Source organism: Silurus meridionalis, chromosome 3, assembly GCF_014805685.1.
Source record: "Silurus meridionalis isolate SWU-2019-XX chromosome 3, ASM1480568v1, whole genome shotgun sequence".
NCBI lineage: Eukaryota > Metazoa > Chordata > Actinopteri > Siluriformes > Siluridae > Silurus > Silurus meridionalis.
The window spans coordinates 9,823,851-9,849,888 of NC_060886.1; the positions used below are offsets into that span (position 1 = coordinate 9,823,851).

Genomic DNA, 26,038 nt, shown 5'->3' on the forward strand with positions numbered 1-26,038 from the left:
CTCAGCCTGACTGGTTCATCACGATAGAACCGAAGTGGACAAATACACAATAGCTAGGTCTTAATGAAACTCAAGACAGTGGTCCTTCATCAGGTTTCCAAAAGACAAAAAAATAATAAATAACAAATACTTTTCCATAGAAAGAAACAGCAGATACAGTGCTCTAGAGAGCACCAAATATGGTAAAATTAGGAATTGTACATCATACTCGATTCTTGATTCCTGATTAAGGATTTAGCAGCACCCACAATTTTCCATTTGCATGTCAATACTATATAATATACAATATGTCGCCTACATATTGCACACTATAAAATGCCTTTAATGCCAAAATTGAGCTTTATGAGATTCTCCAATAGATGACATGCATAGCTTAATTTCAATCCAGTTATGTAATGTTAGGGGGGGGGAAAAAACACGTGAGACAAACGCCAACAAGATTTTAGTTTGCACAAACATTTGTACAGATTATCACAAAAGCTATATGCTGCAATGTAAAACCTCAAACCTTATTTAACATGTGCTAAATGATCAATTATAAATATTTAAAGCAAAACGTGTGAGCTATAATTTTTAGCAGTACGTTTGGCTGAAAAAAAAAAAAAAAAAAGAATTGTTCAGAATATTAATCCCACATTCTTTACATCTTTATTAAATAATAAAATATTCACATAAAAGCAATTAACTGATAGAACGTACTGGAATCTTTTGGTTATCACTGCACTTCGAATGACGATATTATAAAAATAAACTAAGTTGCTCCATAATGACAGACACCACAATAACATAATGCATCGATTTACATTACAATGCCATTAACCCTCATGCTCACCAAGCAATTAAGATGCATTAACAGAGCACCTATTCTAAGACTGAATGCTTAGCTAAAAGTCTGAGACTTATGAATCCATACCATCCAGAAACTCTTCCTCTGTGATGAGCTCCAAACACTGCAGCACTCTGTCTGCACTGGAGGGCGGGTATTCAGCGGGAGGATGAGGAGAGGGTGATAAGCTGCAGAAAGAGCTACACAGGGTTTGGAAGAACGGCACGAGCTGCGTGATGGACGAGAGCGAGTGGAAAGTGAGCAGAGGGAACTCCATACGCTCACATTCTGACTCTCCCACCGTTCCGTTCAGCTCCTGAAACAGTCAGGTTGAGTTTAAGAGTTCAGCGAGCACTTTGAATGAGGTACATTTCCAAATTCTAAAGGAACATTATTTATTTAATTTTCACATACATTTTAAACATGCAGTAATACATACATTCCAGATGGTTACCATGGTCAAAGTGAAAAGTGTTTCTACATGTGGTTTAAAGAAATGCAGATTTTTGGCTTGTTTACCCCATAGCGATGATGAAGGCCTTCCAGTATCCTGACCACGTGAGGCTTACACTCATGTTCACCCTCCAGCAGAGTGGTGCCTGGACCATCATAGCTGTCTACATCTACTTCAGGTATGAATGCCCAGCGATACCTATAAATCACATGTTCACACACATACCCATGAAACCAAAAAATGCATAGCTTTTAGCTGTAATCATGAAAACACACACATACAACATTATTGTTTAATTAAACACCTCTCGCTCTTGTGGTCAAACACATATATATACACTCACACAGATATAGTTAGTATGGTAATAGTTATGGAGTTTCTCACATTTGGAAAAGAGGCATCCGATCAGGGGGGAAAGACACAGCAGTGTCCAAGAACTTGCAGGCTGAAAGATACAGGTCCAGTTCTGCTTGTGGAAAAGGTCTCGGGCAGTTCTTCTCCTGACCACCTCGCTTATTCCTGACATATATGCGCACACACACACACACACACACACACACACACACACACACACACACACAGAGTGTGAGTGAATGTGAGAGAGTAAAAGAAGGGGCATATGTCCATGTGATCCATGTGTATGTACTGTAGTGGTAGCTCAATTGTTAAGGCTCGGGGTTACTGATTAAGGCAAGGCTGCCACTGTTGGGCCCTTGAGCAAGGCCCTTAACTCTCTCTGCTTCAGAGGCATTGTATCATGGCTGGCCATGTGCTCTGACCCAAGCATATTATGAAAATAGAGTCAAAAGAAAATTTACTGTAATGTACATGTGAAATGTAAATGCATCTCTCTATTTGAAAAGTGGCAGCTCAGTGCTTAAAATGTTGGACTTTTTTTTGAAAGGGTGTGAGATCAAATCTTAGCATCACCAAGCTGCCACTGCAAGGCACTTAAGCCTCAATGGCTCAGTTGTAAGTCACTCTGGATAGGAGCGTCTGCCAAGTGCCATAAATGTAAATGTGAAATGAACAACTTGAAAATGGATTCTCTTGTCCAGGACTCACTTTGAAACATCCTTGTCCTCTAGCAGAGTCTTTTCGAGCCGTGCAAAAATCCGAATCTACAAAATTATAACAAAAGTCAGCAATGAAGTTTAAAGTGCTGCAACCTAGTAATCAACAATAACCTGAACACAAAGAACATAAAAAAATCTTTTAAATATCAACACTGGGTGTTATGAACAATAACATCAGTTACAACTGTGAGTCACTCACCAGTTCTGTGACCATTATAGGCCAGAGGGAGGTGAGGTGCTGTGGCGAGATTCTCAACAACAGAACACGGAACATCAGGAACATCTGAGCCGACACACTCAGGGTCTGTCCTATCCGCAGGTTTTCTGTCAAGCGCTCTGGAGAGGGTGTATAGAACATGGGATTGGTTTCATGCTTAAAAAAATAAATCAGTAAACTATGATTAGATTATTTTAATAGACTGCAACCCTAGCGCACAAACTAACATTCGGTGTTATACCTTGAATTAGAGGCAGGTAGAGGTGGTACTGGTCCATCTCTCCGCTGAACATGGTGAATGCCTGGCGCTTTAGTAACATGGCCTTCTGCTCAGCACTGTTAAACAGCTTCAAAGAACTGCTCTGCATGCCTGCAAAAACAGAGAGCTTGTCTATAAAATACTGTATATATGCATGTACAAACTACACACACATCAACTGTACATTTACTTTTCATAAACACTATAACGCCAAAAGTATGTGAGCAATAAACATTTTATACCAAAACAATGAGTATTAAGATTAAGAGTATTTCCCCTGAGCAGCCTTCACTCTTCTGAGAAACGTTCAACTAGATATTGAAATCGGATTGTTGGAATTTGCCAAATGCATTGTCAGTGTTCCAGTTTATTCCAAAGGTGGTCAGTGAGGTACAGGGCCCTGTGCAGACCACTCTGGATATTTAGCACCAACCTTGGTAAACTATCTTTATAAGCATCCCAGAATCAGTATTAGGCTGGAACACCATATTGCACCTCTCATTTCCAGTAAAGGTTTTTTATTCCTCCATGCAAAGTGAGTCTACACAACTGCATGACAAATATTTGAGAAAGAATCCTAAAAGATGTTGTGGTCAGGTGACATAATTTTGGCCATAGATATAATGTATCTTTATTTATCCATCTACTGTAGATATTGATACATGCATAAATACTAACTGATCCAACAGTCAATGAAAACTTACTCATCAAATCTTTGAACATGGTCTTCTCGTGTGTGAGCAGATGGTCTGTGATGGCTTTCCAACTAAAAACAGAAATATACAAGTAAACGAGTGCATGCTGTAATACGCTGCCAAATGCTGCCAAAAAGAAATCTGATAAGAATTCTGAAACTTTAGCCTGAACAAGCTGTACATCCAAAACTGGCTTTATGGTAATTTGAGAAAATGTGTTGAAGAAATGAGGAACCCTACTGGCAAAGACAGGACATCTCCATGGTAAAGAACAGAGGATCCATAAAGAGCTCCAGCACTTCCTTTTTCCAGGCCCGTTTAGTGTACGCATAACCACTTAGGCTGCTCAATAGCTGAGCCCCTGCACTGAAACTGGGCATGTTATAGGCACTGATAGTGGGACAAAGAGACAAACAGAGAGAAAGTGTAAGAATGAGAGAAAAGAACACACATAATGACTTGCCATTAAATGTATAAAGAAAAAAATGAAAAACCGTGCATTTACCTGTGGTTTTTCAGGTAGGGGAAAACGTAATACATGAGGCGGGAGATGAGAGGCACGGCTTTCTCCTTCTCATCGCTGCGATACACCATATCCAGAAGAGGGGCTAGAATCTGAAGGAGAGCGAATATGCTGATTGTGTGTTTCTTGCATATTTTCCCGTGTTATGATTGTGGGATGATGTACTACCTCGGCCAGCAGAGTCAATGCTTGTACGCTGAACACAGATGGAGCTGAGGATGACACCATAGCACTTCCTTGGCCAACAGACTCTAAATCAATATCAGACAGAAGAGAATGAGATTCATATTCCACTGATCATGCATTAAAAAACTTTGTATCTAAGACAATTTAATACTAGCAGAATAAATGTATACCTGCTAAAAGTGCAATATTAATATTTAGAACATGGTTTAAAGCAAGGTTTGTTCTGTCTGCATACTGTATGTACAGTGGACTAACCATAGAATTCACTTCCTTCAGGATCATCTTCATCGTCCTGCAAGCAGATCTGAGGCTGTGCCTTTACCTCCAGGTTACGGCTCAGCCAGCTGGTCTGTTCCAGAGATGAGCCAGCCACGGCTCCTACCGCCTCCAGGATTCTCTGGGTAACTTCCTGTTCACGAAAACAAAACAAAAATTTATAACACAAACACAAAGTGACAAAATCAATGTGACATACAGTAGTGACACAATCAGGGACAAATCTCTTGAAATGTTTAAGGCATTATTAAAAAACAACACTATACAAAAAACATGTTGTAAACATGTTGTCAGTCTGTTATGGTCGATTTCATACCTGCAGTTCTCTGGAATCTCTCTTGTTGTCCATGGTGGGCAGTCGATTCACAAAGTCATTCAAGATGCTGTATAGAGAAAATACCTTAAAATTTAACACCGTTTTGCCGCCATTGATGATTTATTATCAGGAACACAATTCTCTATGTAAGATGTATTACACAACAATTAGTAAACGACTAGTACAGGCCACTTCATCTGACAATCCCTGGGACACTGGCAACTATAGAATGGCAGTTTAATCTTCAATTATTTCACTCTGCAGAAAATTATTTATTAGAAGCTACTTGTCAAATTTCAAGGATGTTGTCCAAACCACAAAATGTATGCTAACATATATTTCTAGCTTTTAAATACACCAGTTGTACACTGGCAAAGTAATTATTGTTTAGCATAAAAGCTTTTTCCATTTAAACTAATGTTAACTTTCTCACTTTCCTGGCTTCCTGTTACTCCTGTCTATCACTATGTAGACATACTTTCTTCATGCCTAAACTCTGAGCCGCTGTATGACATGTGTACATCAAATACACCCAAGCCATCGTTAAAACACTGCAATGAATAATAGATAATTTAATAAATAAGCTCACCCAAGAAGGAGGAAATGCCCAGGTGGGACAAGATTAAGCTGCACTGAATCTTTAAGTAGAGAAAGGATAGCCATGACATTTTCCTGAAGATCCTGAGCATGAAGACTACAGAAAACAGAAAAACAAAATGAAAACAAAGCACTTTATTGTTCAAGAAATATCCAGATGTAATATGTCTATTAAAATATGAAGTAAAATAATACAGAGGTTTAATTAAGAGAAATATGTGAAAAGTAACCTCTGTATGTAGGCATAGCAGAACTGCAGCATGGGTACATCAACTAAGGTTGGCCTTTGCTGAAGATAGAGAGAAAATACAAATATGAATATACGGATATTGTTTATTGAAATATGTGTATTTTTTATATTTTGTACCTGGTCTCCTTTAATTTGGTGGGGTTTCTTCACCACCTCCCTGATGAGCTGCAAAACGGTTTCAGTGCGGAGTGTGTTCATGGACTTAACTAAATCTACAATCATCATCTGGGAATCACTGGCGACTGGCAGAATCTACACACAAACACAAACCATTTCCATCAAATATTCAGCAACATAGTGGCCATCAGGAACGTTAATCCAGTCACTATGACTCACCTTGTTATTGGAGCGTCTCTTCCGGCTCTGCCTACTGTTCCATACAGCAGCCACCGAGGCCATGACTTGTGACCCGTAGTGCTGCGTCAGTGGCATTAGTAGCCCCAGAACCTTCTGTTTTAGGATCTACACAACACAAGACAAACACTGAGGCTTAATAGAGCGTAATTAGTATACCTCTTTTCAGGACTATAAGCTGTTTGTTGTCTTTTTTCCACACGATTTGAACCTCGCGGCTTAAACAACGAAGCGGCTAATTTATGGATTTTTCCTGGGTTTTTCCCATTTTCACAAGCTTCATGCCGCCAACATTAGACCAATGAAATTGCTAAACGGGTTCAAGTGAACCAATTAAATTCTTTATATCAAATCAGATGCGCTCCCACTGAATCGGGCCGCACCATATCATAAATATGGATGAGGTTCCTCTGACGTTTGACCTGCCGCTCACTCGGAATGTCAACAGGAAATGCGAATCATTCGTCACGCTGAAAACAACCGTGCATGAAAAAACGCACTTCACCTGTGTTCTGAGCTGCACGGCATCGGGAGAAAAGATTCACCTATGGTGATTTTTAAACGCACGACGATGCCAAAAGAAAAACTCGAGAGAAATTGTTGTGAAAGGAAGGAGGAAGACAGTGAACAATGACTTTCTTGGTAGGCTACTGTTTAGATACGTTTACCTGTTTAGATAAGTCGTGTAACAGGCACGGTCTTTCATTAAACCCTGTGTAAAGTTCATTTGATACAATGTAGACACCTGCGGCTTATAGACAGGTGCGGCGTATTTATGTTCAAAATAAAAATCTTTTAAAATTCAGTGGGTGCGGCTTATATTTGAGTGCGCTTAACAGTCCGGAAATTAAATAATAATAAAAGTGCATGTATTGCGTGCATACCTTTGTGCTTTTGAAATAGACAGAGGTGGAGGAAGATCTGCTACTGTAGGCCGAGTCAGCACCTTTGACTACACCCCAAAGCAAGGCCATGGTGCTGACCATATGAGGAAATCCCTCCAGAATGGCATTGCAGGCATTTCGCATGTCCGTTGCATCACAACCTGCAGACTACAGAGAGATAGAGATACAGAGGTATAGGTATAAATACAATCACAATAAGACAGTCAGTTATGTCTGTCTTAATCTGAAAGAGTGTATAGTATTTACATGCTTTACCTTCTTGTGTTCCAGGAGGCAGTAGTGTGTGATTGCAGTAAGCCCCTCCAGCAGAGTAAGAGGATAATCCGGTGCGATGTTCTCCTTCTTAAGGTTACTGCTATACCCACAAAAAACACACTCAAATCAAAACTTGGCTTGTTTTACTTTTAACAAACACCAGTATCTTTTACACCAAACAAATGTACACAGGACAATTTTAGTACCCATGTGTAGCCTTGAATCCGTCATGCTCATGCTGTTTAACAAGCTCATCTAGGTTTCTGCAGATCTGTTTGATGATGGGAGCCACAATGATGGCCAGTGACCGGCCAATGAAAGGTAGTATCTGACAGAGCAATGTAACCCAAGCCGGGTGCATGGCAAAGCCATATTGTGGGCACAGAGCCTGGGCCGCTGCTGACACGAACATGCCCTGTGCTGTAATAGGTTGACTGGCCACATAGCAAACGGCCTTGATAGACTGTTGGAACATTACTGCAGTGTGCCACTCTCGTGCTAGGGCAGAAGGAGGGATGTTATCCACGGGCTGCTGGAACTGGTTATCTCCTTGTGTATGTTTCTTAGTGTTTGCTGGACATATACAATGTTCAAGAACAATAAGCACCTTAAGCAGCTTCAAGAGGGCAATCTGAATTGGGTGTTCAGCCCAGCTGCCATCTCGCCCACAGTTAACCAGCCTCTCTTCAGAGATTTCTCTGACATCATCACTCTGTTCATTCTTGGTCAGTGAGTGTGGGACAGGTCCATCTCCACGCTGGCAGACATACATGGATCTAGAGAGCATAAGTAGGACATAGTGCTGCAACTTGCTGCCCCATAAAAGATTACGTATGGCTTCTAAGCTTCCACTGGCACCAGTTTCACCTGTCTGGGCCTGCTGGGCCACGGTCACTAGCTGTTCCACCAATGCTGTGAGCACCTCCACACTCTTAACCTGCACCTCTCTGTTCGCTTGGACATGACAGGCATTCACACTAGCGTAAGAAGGGAAGTGGGAGCGAAGGTACCGCAAGCAGATGCATGTCAAAATCTCCAGAAGGAAAGTAGGAGGAGATAAGGAGGATGGAGAAGTGGAGGCTGCTCTGGAGTGCCAGCTTTAGGAGAAGTGGAATTCTGGAGAGGGCCATAGAAATTGCCACCCTCCTGGGCTTGCCGATGTCTCTCAAGTAGGTTCTGAATGAGGTTCAGGTGGGCAGTGGAGCTGCAATCCAAAGCTGTGTTGCTTAGTGCCTCCACAAATGGACCTGCACTGCTCCTCAACAGCGTTTCCACCACTGCAAAGGCGTACAGAATCCGTCCACTCTCATATGTCTGCCGGTAAAGCAGCACATTTTGGAATAGTGAATCTACTGCTTCCTGTCTCTCAAGTTGCTGCTTTAAGAGACGGATTTGGCTATCTCTTCCAGCTGCCCATCATCCTCATCACTTGATAGTGAATCAGAAGCTTGAGTACGCTCCGAGTCCCCTCGCTTCAGGCCATTGACCACAATGCCTCTCCATCGGCAGATCTCTGTAGGTAAGGGATGGAGCCTGAACTCGAGGTTTCTGTGGAGTTCTGTGCTCCACTTGTGTCTGCGGACTCAGTGTGCTCACTCCCCTCCTCTCCGTCTTCTCTGGCCTCGTTATCATCTCCGTCAGTCTCCTCACTTTCACTGCAAGATATCACAGGGGTATCGGATGGCATTTCGTGATGCTCTAGATCAAGCCATACAGCTTCACGGTCTACCGTGGCAATGTGAGTCAGCATGCTGTCTTCTGACTGGTTCATTACATTTCCAGTGCTCTTAATGTTGGTCCTGTCTCTGTAAATTAATGCACTCCAATTACCTGTGAAGAAAAAAAAAACATTTAAGTCAAATGTAATAAAGCACTTCATTTGTTAGATCCTTATTGAATAGCATTACCCAAAGCCTTCTTATCATCCATAAATTTCAAAATAATGACAAATTAAATAATAGACACTGGTAATGAAACATATACCAGCTTATTGCTGGAGATGAAATAAAATCTACTTAACATTTACAGCAATTACTATTGAAACAAACTATTTCCAGAAAGAACAAGAACAGACCAACTAAAAGATTATGCTTGGCGCTCTGAATGGCTATCCTCTGTGTCCTCGGGTCCAGCAATTGGAGTAAAACAGGCTCCAAAATACGGACAACATCACCAAGAGAAAGAGCTCGCCCCAGCCAGCTCTGCCCGACTGCACTGACGCTCCCATCTTGACTATTTAGACTATCCAACACAACAAACAGAGACCTGACAGAAAAAGAGAAAAATTTATAGACTTTTTTTCCGTAATAATTGAATGTAATCACCCACCCAGGAAATCTGTCTGACCTGTCGAACGAGCGGTTCAGAGAAGTGCTGCGATTCATCTGGACCTCTCGCATCAGGTGCCACAAAACAGAGAATCTGTGAAGAGCATCCAGGCACACAACCTGTGGATAAGACGTGCGCAGACAAAAACATATTACCAGTAGTCTGCATTTACACAACTTCTTTACATGTATTTGTGTGATATGAAAGCAGCAGGTCATGATATTGAATTGGGCTAAACAGAGAAGCCGAAAGAAAGTTTATTCAGTACTTTTATCTTATAAAACCTTATGGTTCAGCTTAACATGCATACTCTTTAATAGACAAATACACAGAACACATACTTACTAGGTTTTGTTACTATGCCTAATCGGCAGTGTTCTACTTTAAGGGAAGTGGTAGTTCAATGATTAAGACTCTGGGCTCCTGATTATAGGGTCAGTGGTTCAAACCTTATTGATATCTTCGAGAAAGTAATTAGCTCTGTTTTAATATCAACTACTGTTTTCTTATTTGCATTCCTAATCAATGATGCTCCTGTATTACAGAACTCAGTGATGTCAGTTAGCCTCTATGGACACCTGGGATCTGGGATACAATCAAAACAGCCACAGGCAGCAGCTGTTTTTTTTTGTACTTTTATTGTACTAAGTGTTATCGTTTTTCCAAATGTCCAAAATAATACGTTAACAGCGAATTAGATGAGAATTGGATAGAGAGGACGGCCTTTGGAGACTAAGATAAGGGTTTAGCCTGTGCAAGGCAGTGCTAATCAGTATTGTACCTTGTCTCTGCTCAGCAAAGCCATGCAGATTATATCCTCACAGATGGCTGTAGATGGAGCCAGACAGTGTAGTCGGTAGAAAAGCTCCACACAGGAAATGTGTTGCTCTTTGCGTTCGGTGTCCAGCTGAGACCACAGCACCTGAGCTGCCCTCTGAGCCACACAAAGAGAATAAGAGCGATAGTAAGAAAGTTATATATCACAGTTCAGTTCCAATATTTCTGAGCTCTTGAAAAATTTTAGTCTGGCAAAAAATAATTCAATGTTTTAAGGTAGGGACAAACCAAACCGAGGGTAAAGAACAAGCTCTGAGGAAAGCCGACGTCACCTGGCATCGCATTTAGGCATAAAATATACTATGTGTAAAAAAATATTAGCTGATCTATTGTCAAGTCAAGTCAAGTCAAGTTTATTTGTATAGCGCTTTTCACAACAGACATTGTCTCAAAGCAGCTTTACACAAATCAACAGTGATGGTGAATGGTGTGCATTTGTCCCTGATGAGCAAGCCGTGGCGACTGTGGCAAGGAAAAACTCCCTTAGATGTTATGAGGAAGAAACCTTGAGAGGAACCAGACTCAAAAGGGGAACCCATCCTCATCTGGGTGACATCAAGAGTTTGATCATAAATCTTTCAACAATACAGAACACTGGAGAGTGAGAACTAACATGATTACTGGAGTATAAGATTATAAGTAATGTTCTTTCTGCAGTCTTAAACAGTCTATATGGTTAGTAGCTCCGAGTTTTATGAGCTCAGCATTTGTGATCACCACAGATCCAGCATCAGCTTCTCCATGCCAGAGCCTTTAAACACTCCAGGAGGTCCAATGTCAAAACTCCACACATGTAGCGGGATCCAAATGGCACTGGTACGTCTCTAGATGGTTCAGGATGTTTGTGAGTTCGGCATCTACTTCTTTAAAGGTCCGTAATCATCACGAGGTGGGACTTAACTTTATCACATGATCCCAAAACAAAGTCTTTTCAGTGTAAAGCATTAAGAAAGTCAAGACATTTAAGCAAAAACATCTTCAATTCATCCTTAATTGAAGATGTTTTCCCAGTTCATGAATCTAAAATTATTACATTTACATTACATTTAATTTTATTAACGCATGATCAAGCATTTCTGTTTGAAAATTTTTAAAAACATTTTTTTATACAAATGTAAAGAAGGCGAAATTGAAAGCTTCAACTCAACACACATTTATTCACAACATCCTTTCTTTACTAAAATTGTAAAAATAATTAACTCCACAGAAAAATACTTTTTAATCCCTAAACACTGGTTTTACTGATATGCCAAAATCAAGCACTAAAATCCACAATGATGCACACAGCCAGCAATAAAAAATGTCTGTCTGGACACAAAGCAAAAGTTCTGTTAGGTGTTTTAAATTAAGTAAGTCATCAGGGCACCAAACTAAACTTTTAAAATGTTTTCACATGGACGGTTTTAATTTCATGCAGATTTTGGTGCTTGATTTTAAAACTTAATAAAAATTAATGCCAATAAAATTAAATTGAGTTAATGCGATCATCTTGATAGCTCATATACATATACATACATACATTTTATATATATATATATATATATATATATATATATATATATATATATATATATATATATATATATATATATATACACACACATACATACATACATACATACGCATACATAATACTAGCTATACCATATACACCATATTTACATTTAACTTATATGAATTCTTCCAGTGTTTATTCTGTCACTCACCTGGTAAAAGTCTGTGTGGAGCTCCATAGTTTTAAGCACTGCTGGGTAGATGGGAGGCAGAGTGACCATCTGTAGCTGTCCACTGAGGGGGTTGGCTTCTGATCTTTTATAGCGCTGGTTCTTATCCTGGATGACCAGCGCTAAAGACTGAGAGTGGTTTATTAACTCCAGAAGAGAAGAAATCGCCGCATGCTGAACCTAATTGCACAGATGAAAAACTGTCAAAATGCCATCAAAGCCTAGTAATGTTATTGCAAGATCCACAGTTAGAAAAAAACTCATACAATCTCATATGTATTCCATACCTGGTAGTCTTTTGAAATGCAACAGAGAGTCATTAACGACCTCAGCCACTCAGGAAGGCTGCCTTCTTTATTGCCTTCATAACAAACCAGACAAAAATGAGCTTCAATTCAATCAAAAATGTATCATTCTGTGTGGTGTCACTTTTTTCAAAAAATACCTGTGGTGTTCTCAAACATGTTGCTGTGAAGCTCTTGGCTCTCCTTTTCGGTGTAGTAGACTGGGAAAGTTGTGCTCTCCAGCAGAAGGTGACAAGCAGCAGTAAAGGCATTTCGACAAGCCTCGCTGATCTCTCCTTTCCCTCTTGGCTGGAATCCCTCAGTCCACTGAAAGAGCTCATGTCCAGAACTTTTCCCCTTATCATCAGTAAACGCTTGTTGTTCTCGCAGTTTTCCAGGGATGAAAAGCTCAGCCAGTCTGTCTCTGATCAGTCCCAGATCTCGGTTTCCCTCACTACCAGATGACGAGCGTGTCTTGGACCGCCTCGAGGCACCCTGCACGGCCTGAGTCGCCTCCTCCTGTTTCTTCTGCTTTTCTGGATCTACAACTACTAGCAAATGCCTGTCAAAGAGTACATGGATTGCTTACATGATATCATATAACATTATGTATGCCACCCAAACTGGAGACATGGTACCACAAGGCTATCAAATAGTCTTCTTGCTCAAAGAATGTTCATTTGTCTCTAACAAAAGACTCCAAGGCTCGTTTTGTCTTGCATTGTCGATGTGATGCTTTCTGTATTCATTATTTACAATTTTTAAGAGGTATTTGGTCAAAAAGTACCTGATGAGCGAACAGCGTTATGCTAATAGCTTACACAACAGAAAAGATTGATTGTTAATTTGAATTTTAATGATTGCTTGTAATCACTGGAACAATTGTAAATTGTGGTGGGGAAAAAAAACTAGAAAATGAGAATTTTTTAGTGAAAGATTCATCTACATATAACCAAATTTGAGATATTATAAATTCAAATTTTATTCGTCTTTGAATTTGAATATGAAAATGTCAACTATTTCTGACAATATATTCTTATTTAATTCCAATTTTCTTCCTTCACGTATGTGATAGGGTGTATAAGTGCACCTTGTAATTACAGACACCAGTATGTCTTGAATGCACTTGGACATGTTTTCCACACTCCCTCCTTTCCTCCAAACATCTTCTGCCTTGGTGCAAACTCCTGAAGCAGGGCTGGAGGAGTCACGGCCAGGAGGAAGCTGCTGCTCAGAAGGTGAGGCGCTGAGCCCCAGGCCGCTGTCTTCAGAGCGCAGGGACGGGAACATGGCCACTTCAGGTCCAGTCTCTTGTGCATCCTGTCCATTGATGGCTACTTCATCTTCTTTAAATTTGTCATCACTGGTGTGGTTATGAGTCTCATTGTTCTTGATGTCAGACACTGCAACCTGTATACCCAGCACATATAAATAGTATAGTAGCACATCATAGAATGTATTCAAGCTGTAAAAAATCTGACAGACTACAGATACAAAAATCATAATAATAATAATAATAATAATAATAATAATAATAATAATAGTACATTTGTTTCCTTTACATGTGTGCGAGACTCCACATTCATGTCCATATAGCTCACCGGCATCTGGATCTTACTCAGAACTTTGAAACATGCTCGAAGAGTTTGTGTAAGCTCTGCTAGGCTGAGAGAATCCATGTGAGCACATACAGACTGCAGCATGCTACCCAGCATCTGGGGCAGATACTGTGTTTGGATCTCAGCATAAAGCTCCTTGGGAACAACAGATAATAAAAATGAGAAACAGCATACTCTGTCCAGTTATCATACAGCTAATATGTCTATGATGAAGAACTATCAACTACAGAAGTGGCAAATACCAAAGGGATAACATCGAGGAGAAAGATGATGAGGTTTGAGAGCTCAGACACTGATGGAGAAGGACTCCAGGCTTTAGCAGAAGACAACCCTGTATGGTCACTGAGCCCACTGAAATACAGGTTTACATCAAAATGATCAGCACCTTATGTATACTGGGAAGCTTGTGTGTGTGTGTGTGTGTGTGTGTGTGTGTGTATACCTCAAACAGGTGAGGAAGCGCTTGGTCATGTAGTCCCAGAGGTATTCACTGCTCATGGCTCCCACCAACATATTGACCGTCTTTATGATCTCAGAAATATGTTTGTTTTCTTTGATTTTACTGCATAAACAAAAAGCAGACAATAAAAGTTCATTTCTGTGAATACAGAAATAAAGGTACCGCAACCCTCCTTTTCATAGTCACTGGTGTGGTACAATTAAAGGTTACCGTAATTTCCAGACTAATAAGCGCACCAAAATATAAGCCGCACCCACAAAATTTTAAAAGATTTTTATTTTGAACATAAATACGCCGCACCTGTCTATAAGCCGCACCTGTCTACATTGAAACTAATGAACTTTACACAGGCTTTAATGAAAGACAGTGTCTGTTACACGGCTTGTATCTAAACAGTAGCCTACCAAGAAAGTCATTGTTCACTGTCTTCCTCCTTCCTTTTACAACTATTTCTCTCGAGTTTTTCTTTTGGCATTGTCATGCGTTTAAAAATCACCATCGGTGAATCTTTTCTCCTGATGCCGTGCAGCTCAGAACACAGGTGAAGTGCGTTTTTTCATGCCCGGTTGTTTTCAGCGTGACGAATGATTCGCATTTCCTGTTGACAGTCCGGTGAGCGGCAGGTCAAACGTCAGAGGAACCGCATCCATATTTATGATGTGGTGCGGCCCGATTCAGTGGAAGCGCGTCTGATTTGATATAAAGAGTTTCATTGGTTCACCTGAACCCGTTCGGCAATTTCGTTGGTTTAATGTTATGGGGTTCAGTTTTTTGGCAGCATGAAGCTTTTGAACCGGAAAAAAACAGGAAAAATCCATACATTAGCCGCTTCATTGTTTAAGCGTGGGAAAAAAGTAGCGGCTTATAGTCCGAAAATACAGTACATGTTTTGTACATATAAACCATACACCTGAATAAGTACACCTAGTGTCCCTATAGAAAGAAAATTAAGGTAAAAATTGGATCGTAATCTGTTAAAGTGACTTATTAGAACACCACAAGCACAGTTTTGGGGGAAAAAAAAAAAAGAGGTATAGAAGGTATACTCTAGCAGCATACTCTACCAAAGCAGCAAGGAAAAGCACATTTTGGTTGGTTAATTCTATGACTATTAAAGTGTTCTAATACATGAATAGAGACATTTCTCTATATTGTTTCGATACAAGCTACAATTAGGGTTTAGCATATCACTCTCATTTTTATTATTCATCCTTCTGACCTTGTGAGATGGTTGCCAGAGTGACTGGAGTTAAGCAACTCCATTCCAAGCAACTCTTGACAGTAACTATAAAAGGTCCTGATCACCTCCAGCAAGACATCTGACACAACCAGTGGCCCTAAGAGAGAAAACAAGTGTGGCTGCCTTAGAATTTCACCCTTTAAACTACAGTATTATGAGAAAGTAAAAACCGTGTTAGTTGCGGAGTTAATAAATAAAGTAATAAAGTGGCGGAACAATAAGCAAAACCTTGAGACTAAAGAATTTTAAGCAAATAGCAGCATATGACAGTGAGACAGTAGACACAGTGACATTGCAGCACCGACCGATTCATGTTGGTGCGGGTGGATTTGTCCGTATAATAATTAATACTAAACACTAAAATGTATATGAAAACCCTAAAATTAAAGAAATTTGTGCAAAACAGCAATTAAGTAAAATGTAACACGTTAATTAAGCGTTAACACAAATTCATCTTAACGGCACTGATTTTATGATACGCGCGATTAATGCAGCGTACATTTCTGTTTGAGTTTGGTTTCACTATACATTTTTCATATATATGTACAGTACATAGATACATACATACATTCATACATACATACATACATACATACGTACGTACATACAAATACATGTATGTGTGTGTTGTGTGTGTTCATCCATGTCCTTACCAATCTCTGGTTTGTCCAGTAAACTTATCATGATGCGGAACGGTCTAAGATAGTTCATGACATTATCTGGGTCTTTCTCTATGTCTTTCTGCTGCAGGATATTCACTAGGGCCTGTTCAAAGTGAGAAAGATCACACAAAGTGCACATTAAGGAATAATTTTTACAACAGAATTCAGAAAAGTGGAGTATTTTGTAGTTATTAACAATGATCACTGAAAGCCAACTGGTCAGAAAACACTATCACTTAATTGTGTGTAGGGCTGTAACAGTTCCTTGAGTAACTCGATTACAATTATTCATCGAGGCAAATTTTCAATTTCAGTTTCGAATCAGTTTCGTTTAGTCAGTTTAACTACACACGGAGCACTGTGTTTCCCCACGATCCAGTGTTACTGATGCACCACCCGCTAAACTCTGGAGCACTCTGGACAGGGAACACAGAAGACACTGCAGATTGAAAATGGTGGAAATGAAAGAAAACAGTGAGAGGCGCCGAGAAGATTCATATGGAAGCCCGTTTCACCACATTAAATAAAATGTTTGCCCAATTCTGACTTTTTTCCCCCGCAGGAAAAATAGGTTTTTAGCCAACCTGGCGGCGTCACCCCCTCTGTAGTGCCAGAAAGTTTTACACATTGAAAATATAATGAGCTACAAATAAATAGAGTCACATGTTATCAAACTCAGCTTCTGGTTCCTGAAGAGAACTCTGACTAACAATCAGCTCTGGAGAAGACAGAACAAGACAGATGAAGCAGAGGAGCCGCGTTCACACACCAACAGCTTCAAACTACAGGCCGACAACATGGTTACCGGTGGATGCAGCAGAAATTTTTGGATGTTTACGAGAAACAAAGTCAGAATTACAAGAAGTCAAGTCAGAATTGCGAGGAAAAACTTTTCTTTAAAAAAAAAATTTTTATGTGGTGGAAGCGGGCTTTCATATGATTCAGGCTGAAGAAGGAGACAGGAACTTTTCAAAGTTTGGGATTATTTTAAACTAAAACATAAAGAAAACACGATACAGTGACCCTTTATCTTATTTTTTATTTTATTTTATTTTTATTTATGATGTTTTAATGTATATATTTGTATTTACATTTTGATGTAATTTGGCAATTAAATGCATTAATTAAATAGGTTTAGTTTACACAGATATTTGTGTATGCGTTTTCAGCGATAAATATGTAAATGTACTTGTTCATATTAACAGACCCGTCCTATTTTCTCTTGTATTTTTAGTATTGCTCTTTAATGAAGAAAAAGTACTTCTTGTCCAACTACTCGATTATTCTAAATAGTCGGTAGAATACTAGATTACCGAAATAATCGATAGCAACAGCTCTAATTTTGTGTGTGTATGTGTGAGTGGGAAAGAAAGCAAAAAAGAAAAGATCAATTGTACCTGCACCAGCATCTCTCTGGAATGTGTGTTAAAGTAGTGTGCAGTATGTTCCTCCACTGTAGCATACAGGGTTGTATCTGGAGCCACCATTCCCCCTTTAATATCTAATCCTAAACACACACAGGTGCAGATAATATTTAATGCAATATCACAACAAATGTAAATGTCCATTTCATGACCCATGTAATATGTACACAGCATTAATAGGATTCATTTGTCTTACCTAGAAGCCATGCATAGAGTCGGCGGTTGAGTGACATGTCCCTCCTGAGCAGAGTGAGAGAGGCAGCAGAGACCACAGTGATCATCTCTTCTCGTTTAAGAGGGACAGAGCACGTCACTGGGTCCTGCGTAATCAGAAGGCAAAAGGAGGACTCTGTGACATGGACATCCACCAATAGTATACACCAAGCATGCAATCTTCTGGAATGAGAAGCAATGAGACGAAAGGAAGAGATGGAGGAAAGAAACAACAAACTCACCAGACATGCTGCGAAGGGAAAGAAGTTGAGAAGAATCTCTAACATGTTCCGCTGGACCAATACATTAGTGTCCTGTAGAGAGAGACAGGTCGCCTTCACCTGGAAAGGTAAGACTGAGCATGTGACACTTTGGACAGAAGAATTTATAACTCGTCAATATACAAAAATATAGTCGTTGAAAAGACGATAAATATTATGATCTTCACTTTCGAACACACTCACAGCTAGCCGGTGGTCATTCCCCAGCATGTGTTTCTGTTCACGGCTGCTGGCCATGCGGTCAAAGTGTGTGACGATGAAGAGTGAAGCAGGGAGCCGTACGAGAGGACACACGAGTGCTGCGCCCCACAGAGCCCCATAAAACACTGACTGACCCACGAGCAGGGACAACTTCACCAGCAGTGCATCGGTCCTGGGAGAAAAAAAGAAAAAATTCGATAATTAATTAGGATGAAATTAAATAATCAGTTAGGAGCTGTATTCACTGTGGATGATTTGTATGGAAAAAGTATGATCAATTCGAAAAAGCTCTGAAAAAAATGGTTGTAACAAGTTCTATTCAGATCGGGCTTTTCATATTTGCTGCCTCCAAAAGGTGAAAACTGATACAGATTTTAGCCTGCCTTATTCACAATGAGTGCAGCTGATCATTTGACCTTTAACATGTACCTGTCATAGACCTCCAGGCCTTCTTCCAGGCCAGGCAGCAAACCCATGATGAAGGCCTGCAGACTTGGGAGCAGAGCTTTCTGCAGGGGCAAGAAGTAGCGCTCATATAGGGTCAGCACAGCCATTTTTACCGTCATCGCTGCATGGCTGAGCAGAGGGAACAGTCCTGAGCTGCGCGCACACACACACACACACACACACACACACACACACACACACACACACACACACACAAGCACACACACAGTTTTTTCCTGAACGATGGTACAGCACACCCACAAATAACCAGTAAATACATACAACTGACAAAAGACAAGGCAAGATCACATTTCTTTAATCACACTTTTAAACATTTTGAAAACTAATGTTTAAAGCACACAGTTCAGAAAAGGTTTTCCCTCCAGGTTGGTCAATGATTATATTGCAAACTACAGCTGTGTATTCTGTGTGTATTTATTTGCACCAACCTGTAAATAAACAGATCTCTGGCTAGCCATTTTGTGCCAATGATTTTGAAGATGATCTCGTAGGTCTCCAGCGCTTTAAGGTGGACGCCGCTAGGCAGAGCCGGGTGCAGGCACTGAGCCAGTCTCTTTCCAATGATCAGCCGCCTCGGCAACAAAGAGTACTTCAGATTACTCTGGAGGGCCTAAGATAAGGGGTGGGATGACAAGTGAAACATGGATCATATAAAGAGAACATACTTTTTTCACCATTCAAGCATATATCTTTCTTCAGCAAAACAACATTGCTGAGTAATACAACACCAACAATTTTGTAGATTCTTGTCTGTTTCTTTACTGGGTAAAAAAAAAATAATAATAATCAATAAGCAAGTCCTAAGAAAGAATGAGTGCGAGAAGAAAGAGGAAAAAAAGAGTCCTTATTGCATTATGTTCACAAATTTTTTTTCCAAGTCATTTAAATGAGAAATTGTATGTTCTTTTACTACAAGGGTATTCTTAAAGTGTACTTTCTTTCGCTTCTCCCATTAGGGGTCGCCACAGCGGATCATCCGCATGTTTGATTTGGCACATGGTATTCTTAAAGTGTGAAGGTGACATTTGGTTTGAGGACTTTTCACTTCTTTGTATTAACTGACTGTAAGCTAAGCAAACCTCCTCTTGTAAACTAACTTCCCAGCAGTGCAACAGATCAGTCAGAAAAACAAATTCCCATTGTTCATTTAGGGAACTGAAATAGCACAAGAATCAATAGTCTCAAGTTCTCACTCATGATTTAACCGAGCTCGGTCATTGCACAACTGTACGTATTCCATCATGTAAGTCTGTGAATTCCCACTCCTTAACGGGAAGTTTAAGTAGAGAGCATAATATAAACATTTCTAACATATTTATGGACAATTTCAGACCCCACTTACACCTGACTGTTTCATGTCCTTAATTATATCCTGATGATTAGATGATTATATCTTGAGGAGAACATACACTCGTACAAATATAGCCAAAAGCATGTCCACTTGGCATAGTTTAAAATCCTACATATAATAAATAATCAGCTTATTCAATTTAAACTACAGAGATATTGTTTTTATTCTTGTACATATAAAAAATTGATGTATTTTTTAAAAATCAGCACAGAATAATTGTGTCTCATACTGGGGGGGATTTACAATGCAAATAAGGTTTGGCGAGATGATGCATTTACATTTGATAAGTGTAAACAAGGATATGCTGCATTTACACTCTCGTTTCTATGTGGATAATCATTATCCAGACTGCATTTGGTATTTTAAGATGCATGAAACAAGGAAGTGTAAATAAAGTCTCATACATAGTGAAATTTAAGCATAATCTCTAAAAATGTCTTATGTACATAGCGGACTATTTGTATTACAATAAATTAAAAGATACAAAAAAACAGACCTTACACAATAATACTAGTACTAGTAATATTTTACACTTAACAAATATTCTATAATTTCCTATACATTATATACAGAGACAATAAGGTCCTTTACAGATGTTGAAACCACAGGTTTTTTTTTTTATTATTATTAATAATTCAATCATTTCAGTGGAAAGAAGATTTCTGAGCAGTAATGTATTGATAACATGTTATTTATTACCCACAGACATGAACTACCTCACTTCTACTTTAGACCTTCAACTAACCTTATTGAGTTTTCCAAGACTCGAGATGAGGTCAGCCCACTCGCTGGAAGACTCAAAATTGCGCAACGCTTTCTCAATAACGGCTGCGTAACTACGGTAACGGTAGTCATTCTGGAGTTCTGCCTCCTCAGGGTCCATCATGCTTCAGTGCTGTCTCAGCATGCTCAGTGTCTGTCTGGAAAAAACAAGGCAGATGGACCTTAGTGTAAGCAAAATTGCATAAAAATGGAATGTGACTATATTTGTAATTTTTTTTTTTTTTGCAAAATGTAGCAAATGAAGTGAAAGTGTAACAAATAGTAGCATATATTATTTACTATTACTACTGAAAATAACGATAATAGCACAGTTTTTTTTTTTACATATAAAAAAACTTTGTGTGTATATATATATATATATATATATATATATATATATATATATATATATAAAAATACACACACACACACACACACACAAACATATATACATACATGTATACATACAAACACACACATATACATACCTATAAACGCATACACACAAGTTGTACTTGTTGTAGTTGTAGTTGTTATGTTTAAACAGCAGCTACAGTTCATTCCCTTAAAAAGAAAAAATCTCCCTCTTTCGTCATCTTTCATTGTTTCTTTGACTTGGAACAAAAATAACGCAAGAAAAAAAATGCATTTATTTATTAAGTTAAGAGTTCCCCAACACAGTGGTAAAGTCACAAGCCATTCAGTTCTCTTAAAAATGGGGAACAGAATTTACCCACTGACTGACAGCCTGCAAAAATGAAACTGTCTCGTCAATCTGACCCAAGATACAGATCAACAAAAACAGTCACTGAATAGATACAGAGGCCAGTAAGTAGATTGAGGTTTGTAGATGCTGATAAAAACAACAGGATGGGTACACATAAGAAAAAATTTTTCCCAGACTAGCAAAATGCTACAAAGAAATCTTAATATGTATGTACATGTGGCAGTGGAATCCTGTTGTTTTTAACTTACAGCTTTATACTTTGTTTTTAAAACTTATAGCTTTTTAGGAATGCATCTAGCTTTTACACCAACACAAGAACAAACTATAAACCCATCTAGCAAAGGAGCATCAAGCTTTATTTATCATGCAGTCTAAAGCAGGCTGCCTGTCAATCCCTCTACCGTCTTTCATATACCGTGCTTAGAGCTTAATATTGATTAGATTTATGATTGAGGAAATATATAGCACACATTTTTCACAGACTGCAGGATAAATATAAACATCCATTATCATTGTTTGTGGAGACTGTGAGCTAACAATAATTAGGCGTAACCTTTTTACGTTTTTACAGAACCACTACTTCGGTCACACTTAGTGACACAGGAAACAGATCAGCTCTGTAAGATAAGCTGCAAAGTCAAATGCACAACTTTCTAAAAGCACGTCATATAGTGTCTGCTCGTGGTGGACCAGGCACCGATTATGTCATGGTGTCCAACAGCCAGTGATGCAAAAGAAGAAGTTATGAAGAAAAGTCAGTTATTTTGCAGAAGTGACACATTTAGGAATATGTATGTAGAACGGCTATTTTTAGGATAATAATGCCTGGTGTATAATAACACCAATAATTAGTCTAGCTCTTCAGACAGTGATGTTAAATTGTATGTATCTGGCTAAGAAGGACAGCATATCATCTTCTCCCATATGCCTACTTAAACACACACACACACACACACACACACACACACACAAACAAAGACACAACAAAGATTAGTGCTTGAGAACAGCTGCTTAGTCAACAAGGGAAAATGCACGATTCCTTCTCTAGGTCTCTCTTTCACACACAAATACAAACACACACACACAAAAACAGCTGGACAGCTTTAAACAGGGCCCATTAACTCAAAACAGAGGACCATGTGCTAATACTGTAATATGCTTACGATTCATAAACCCACAGAGACGCAAAAACACAAATAAAGTTGTTTATAAATCAATCTTATATTCTACAATTACATACAATATTCTCATTCATCTAGCACACTAGCTTAAAGTAAAAGGAGTTTTATATTTGAATGATTATAAATGAAGAGAAATATATGATGAGGCTTTTAATTAATAATAAATAATTGGCTATTAATGCATCAATCAAGCAATCAATCTACACAATATGAACAAAGGTTTATCTCATTTCATATTTAGCCGGTATTTGCTGTTATAATAACCTCCACTCTTCTAAGAAAATGCTTCACTAGATTTTGGAGTGTGATTGTGGAGATCTGTGATCACTCAGCCACACGTTTATAGTCACACAAACCCATAAAATATACAACAAAAATCATATTGGTGCACCACATCTAGTATTTGCATATGGACCAAAGGTATTTCTTCAAGAAGCTATGTCTAGAACTCACAATGTTGCTGCCTCATAGATTACACAGCAAATTAATTAGAACATCTAGAAGAGGTGCACACAGTAAATACTACTGAGTATCAGGACTCATTTAGAATATCATTATAGAAATGGTACTGTAAAAAGGACAGGACCCAGTTGACTAAAAACTTTCTTTCGGCTTCTCCCATTAGGGGTCGCCACAGCGGACCATCCGCATGTTTGATTTGGCACATGTTTTTACACTGGATGCCCTTCCTAATACAACCCTCCCCATTTATCCGGGCTTGGGACCGGCACTAAGGCTTGTGCAACCCTAATGGCTGGGGTTGGTTCCCTGACCAGGGATCGAACCCGGGCCAGTTGACTACACTGCAAAAACTGACAATGAGATGAGAGAAGATTATTAAACCTATTTCAAGCCATTTACACTTATTTCAAGAATCAAAGTTTTTTTTTTATTTTAAGTGCGAATTAAGCAATTAATGTTCTGAAGTAGGTGTAATGATTTTAAATTTGGTTTCATTGTAATACTCTTAAGTGATACTGGGAATGATGTTACTTCACAACACAAAGGCTGAGATACAACACTACAAATATTGAGGTTACATGATAAGGAATAATATTATATTGTAATTTCATGCAATCGGATGACGACAAGCAATTTATTTTATTACGACCGCAATTATAAACTCTTGATGGGAAATGTTTTCAAAATTTATTTGTCTAACTTTGTAAAATTGGTAGTTGAATTATTGACTACTTTACAGAAGTGAACTGGAAGAGCTGATGATAATCAGAGAGCTCACGGCACAAACAAAAACATTCAACATCAGAAGACAAATGTTGATTTACTTTCTGTAATATCACAGCTGTCAAGCTGCAAGGAAAGTCCCACATTTACAATGTGGACACTGTATACATTGATTTAATAAACCTATATCAGTTTTCTGTTTTTCTGGAAAGAGTCTCCAGTAGCAGCATTGTACAAGTTCTAATGTTTTAAGAAACAGGAAAGTCTTGAAATAAAAGTGCTGTGGGTTTTCCTAGTAAAACATGGTTAATCTTTGTCTTATACACAGAGATGCCAACACGTTCAATGCAACAATAAATACATAAAAACAGTATGTTGTGCCACCATCCCAGCATTTTTAATCCTTACTTAGTGATTTTACTGACCTTTTCCACAAAGCAGGACACATACAGACACTACGTCTAGTGATTTTTTTCTCTTTAAAATTAGGTTTTATTTCAATTAGGTGAACTTTTACTTGGTCAGAAAGAAAATGTAGAGTCACAATGACCTTTGGATGATAAGTCAGGACACCATGACAGAGTGAAGAAGTACATATTATGATAACAAATAACAAACAAAAAAGAAATACGAGTTCTTAAAGCGACACGTCCTAAACTACATTATATCTATATCTATATCTATATCTATATATATATATATATATATATATATATATATATATATATATATATATATATATATATATATATATATATATAAAATCTCTCAGCACAAGCTGTAAAGTATTTCCAGAGCTCACTTTTTAGTACTCATAAAGTTCAAGTGTGGATACTGGATTTAAAACTAAAGGGAAACCAGACGTGTCGACATTGCCTTATCAAACCACAGGATTTTTAAGTGTTGTGCGATCCGCTATTGTACTCAACAGATATTGCAGATCTTATTGCAAATCATATTGTGCAATTTTGGTTGCATTAGTTAAAAAATCTCAAAAATGTGGTAAAGCTTTTTCATCATGCTGGTGATACAGGTAGTGTCATTGTAATCATGGCAAATATTTACTAGGCATGTAGTGTATAAACACAGAGGAGACACTCATAAAGACCACAATGAGGAACATGGCTGGATGGATGGATGTGCTTGATTGCCTTCTGTTACAGTTATTCTAGAGAAAGATGGAATGAGCTGTGAAATATTTCATCTCTAATCACTAACATGAATGAATAGTACTAATGAACTGATAGTGATCATTTATATTAATTGAGACATTTATAAGTGTGTGCTTATAGATAAATAATGGATTTAAGGATGGTCAGATTACGTTTAGAAAAACACCTGCATATATGATGATGATGATGATGATGACTATTCTTTGCGGATATATTCAATTAAATCAGATTCACAAAAATATCAAAACGTATTTTCTTTCTTTCCTGGATGCTTAATGAAAATGTGACATTACACATATAGATCATAAAACAGAGATCATTGCATATATTTTCTCATTTGTGATTTCAAAGCACAATGACTCACCTACTGCAGGAAAACTGGACCTGAGCCCGAGCACCGTTTCGATTCAAATTATATCCTAAATGCAAGATGTAAACAAGTGTATAAATATATTTATATCCAGATATTAAACCTAGCAGAAGATGATTTCCCAGCAGACGGTAAACTGGAATCCGCACTCAGCTGATTTTACGCAGGCGTGTGGCTCCATACGCTTCCTCATGGGCGGGGCAGGGACAAACTAAGTACTTGATGTAGGGGTTAAATTGTGTCGATTGATGTACAGCGCTGTTGAATATACATTTACGTTGTTAATTTGAAAATACAAAAATTAAAGGTAAAATTCTTCAAAACAACAAAACGACGTATTTGTGACAGTAGACGAAATAA

General features: G+C 38.6%; 1 protein-coding gene across 1 annotated transcript; it reads right to left on the bottom strand.

Annotated features, from left to right (window-relative positions):
* Window positions 1–625: 625 nt before the first annotated feature.
* dop1b (DOP1 leucine zipper like protein B) lies at window positions 626–25,848 on the bottom strand. Its single transcript, XM_046845146.1, is given in 42 exon segments — window positions 626–1,142; window positions 1,346–1,478; window positions 1,665–1,799; window positions 2,346–2,401; window positions 2,556–2,692; window positions 2,815–2,943; window positions 3,537–3,598; window positions 3,768–3,917; window positions 4,033–4,142; window positions 4,219–4,301; window positions 4,492–4,645; window positions 4,829–4,895; window positions 5,418–5,522; window positions 5,656–5,714; window positions 5,793–5,927; window positions 6,012–6,137; window positions 6,914–7,081; window positions 7,190–7,289; window positions 7,396–8,244; window positions 8,283–8,580; window positions 8,583–8,709; window positions 8,712–9,019; window positions 9,264–9,454; window positions 9,536–9,636; window positions 10,299–10,451; window positions 12,061–12,258; window positions 12,366–12,439; window positions 12,524–12,924; window positions 13,453–13,772; window positions 13,910–14,116; window positions 14,224–14,332; window positions 14,424–14,543; window positions 15,661–15,778; window positions 16,335–16,446; window positions 17,741–17,850; window positions 17,964–18,087; window positions 18,223–18,321; window positions 18,445–18,634; window positions 18,892–19,062; window positions 19,359–19,540; window positions 21,027–21,201; window positions 25,673–25,848. Coding segments are annotated over 41 exon segments (6,855 nt in total). The 5' UTR covers window positions 21,168–21,201; window positions 25,673–25,848; the 3' UTR covers window positions 626–899.
* Between the last annotated feature and the right edge of the window lie 190 nt (window positions 25,849–26,038).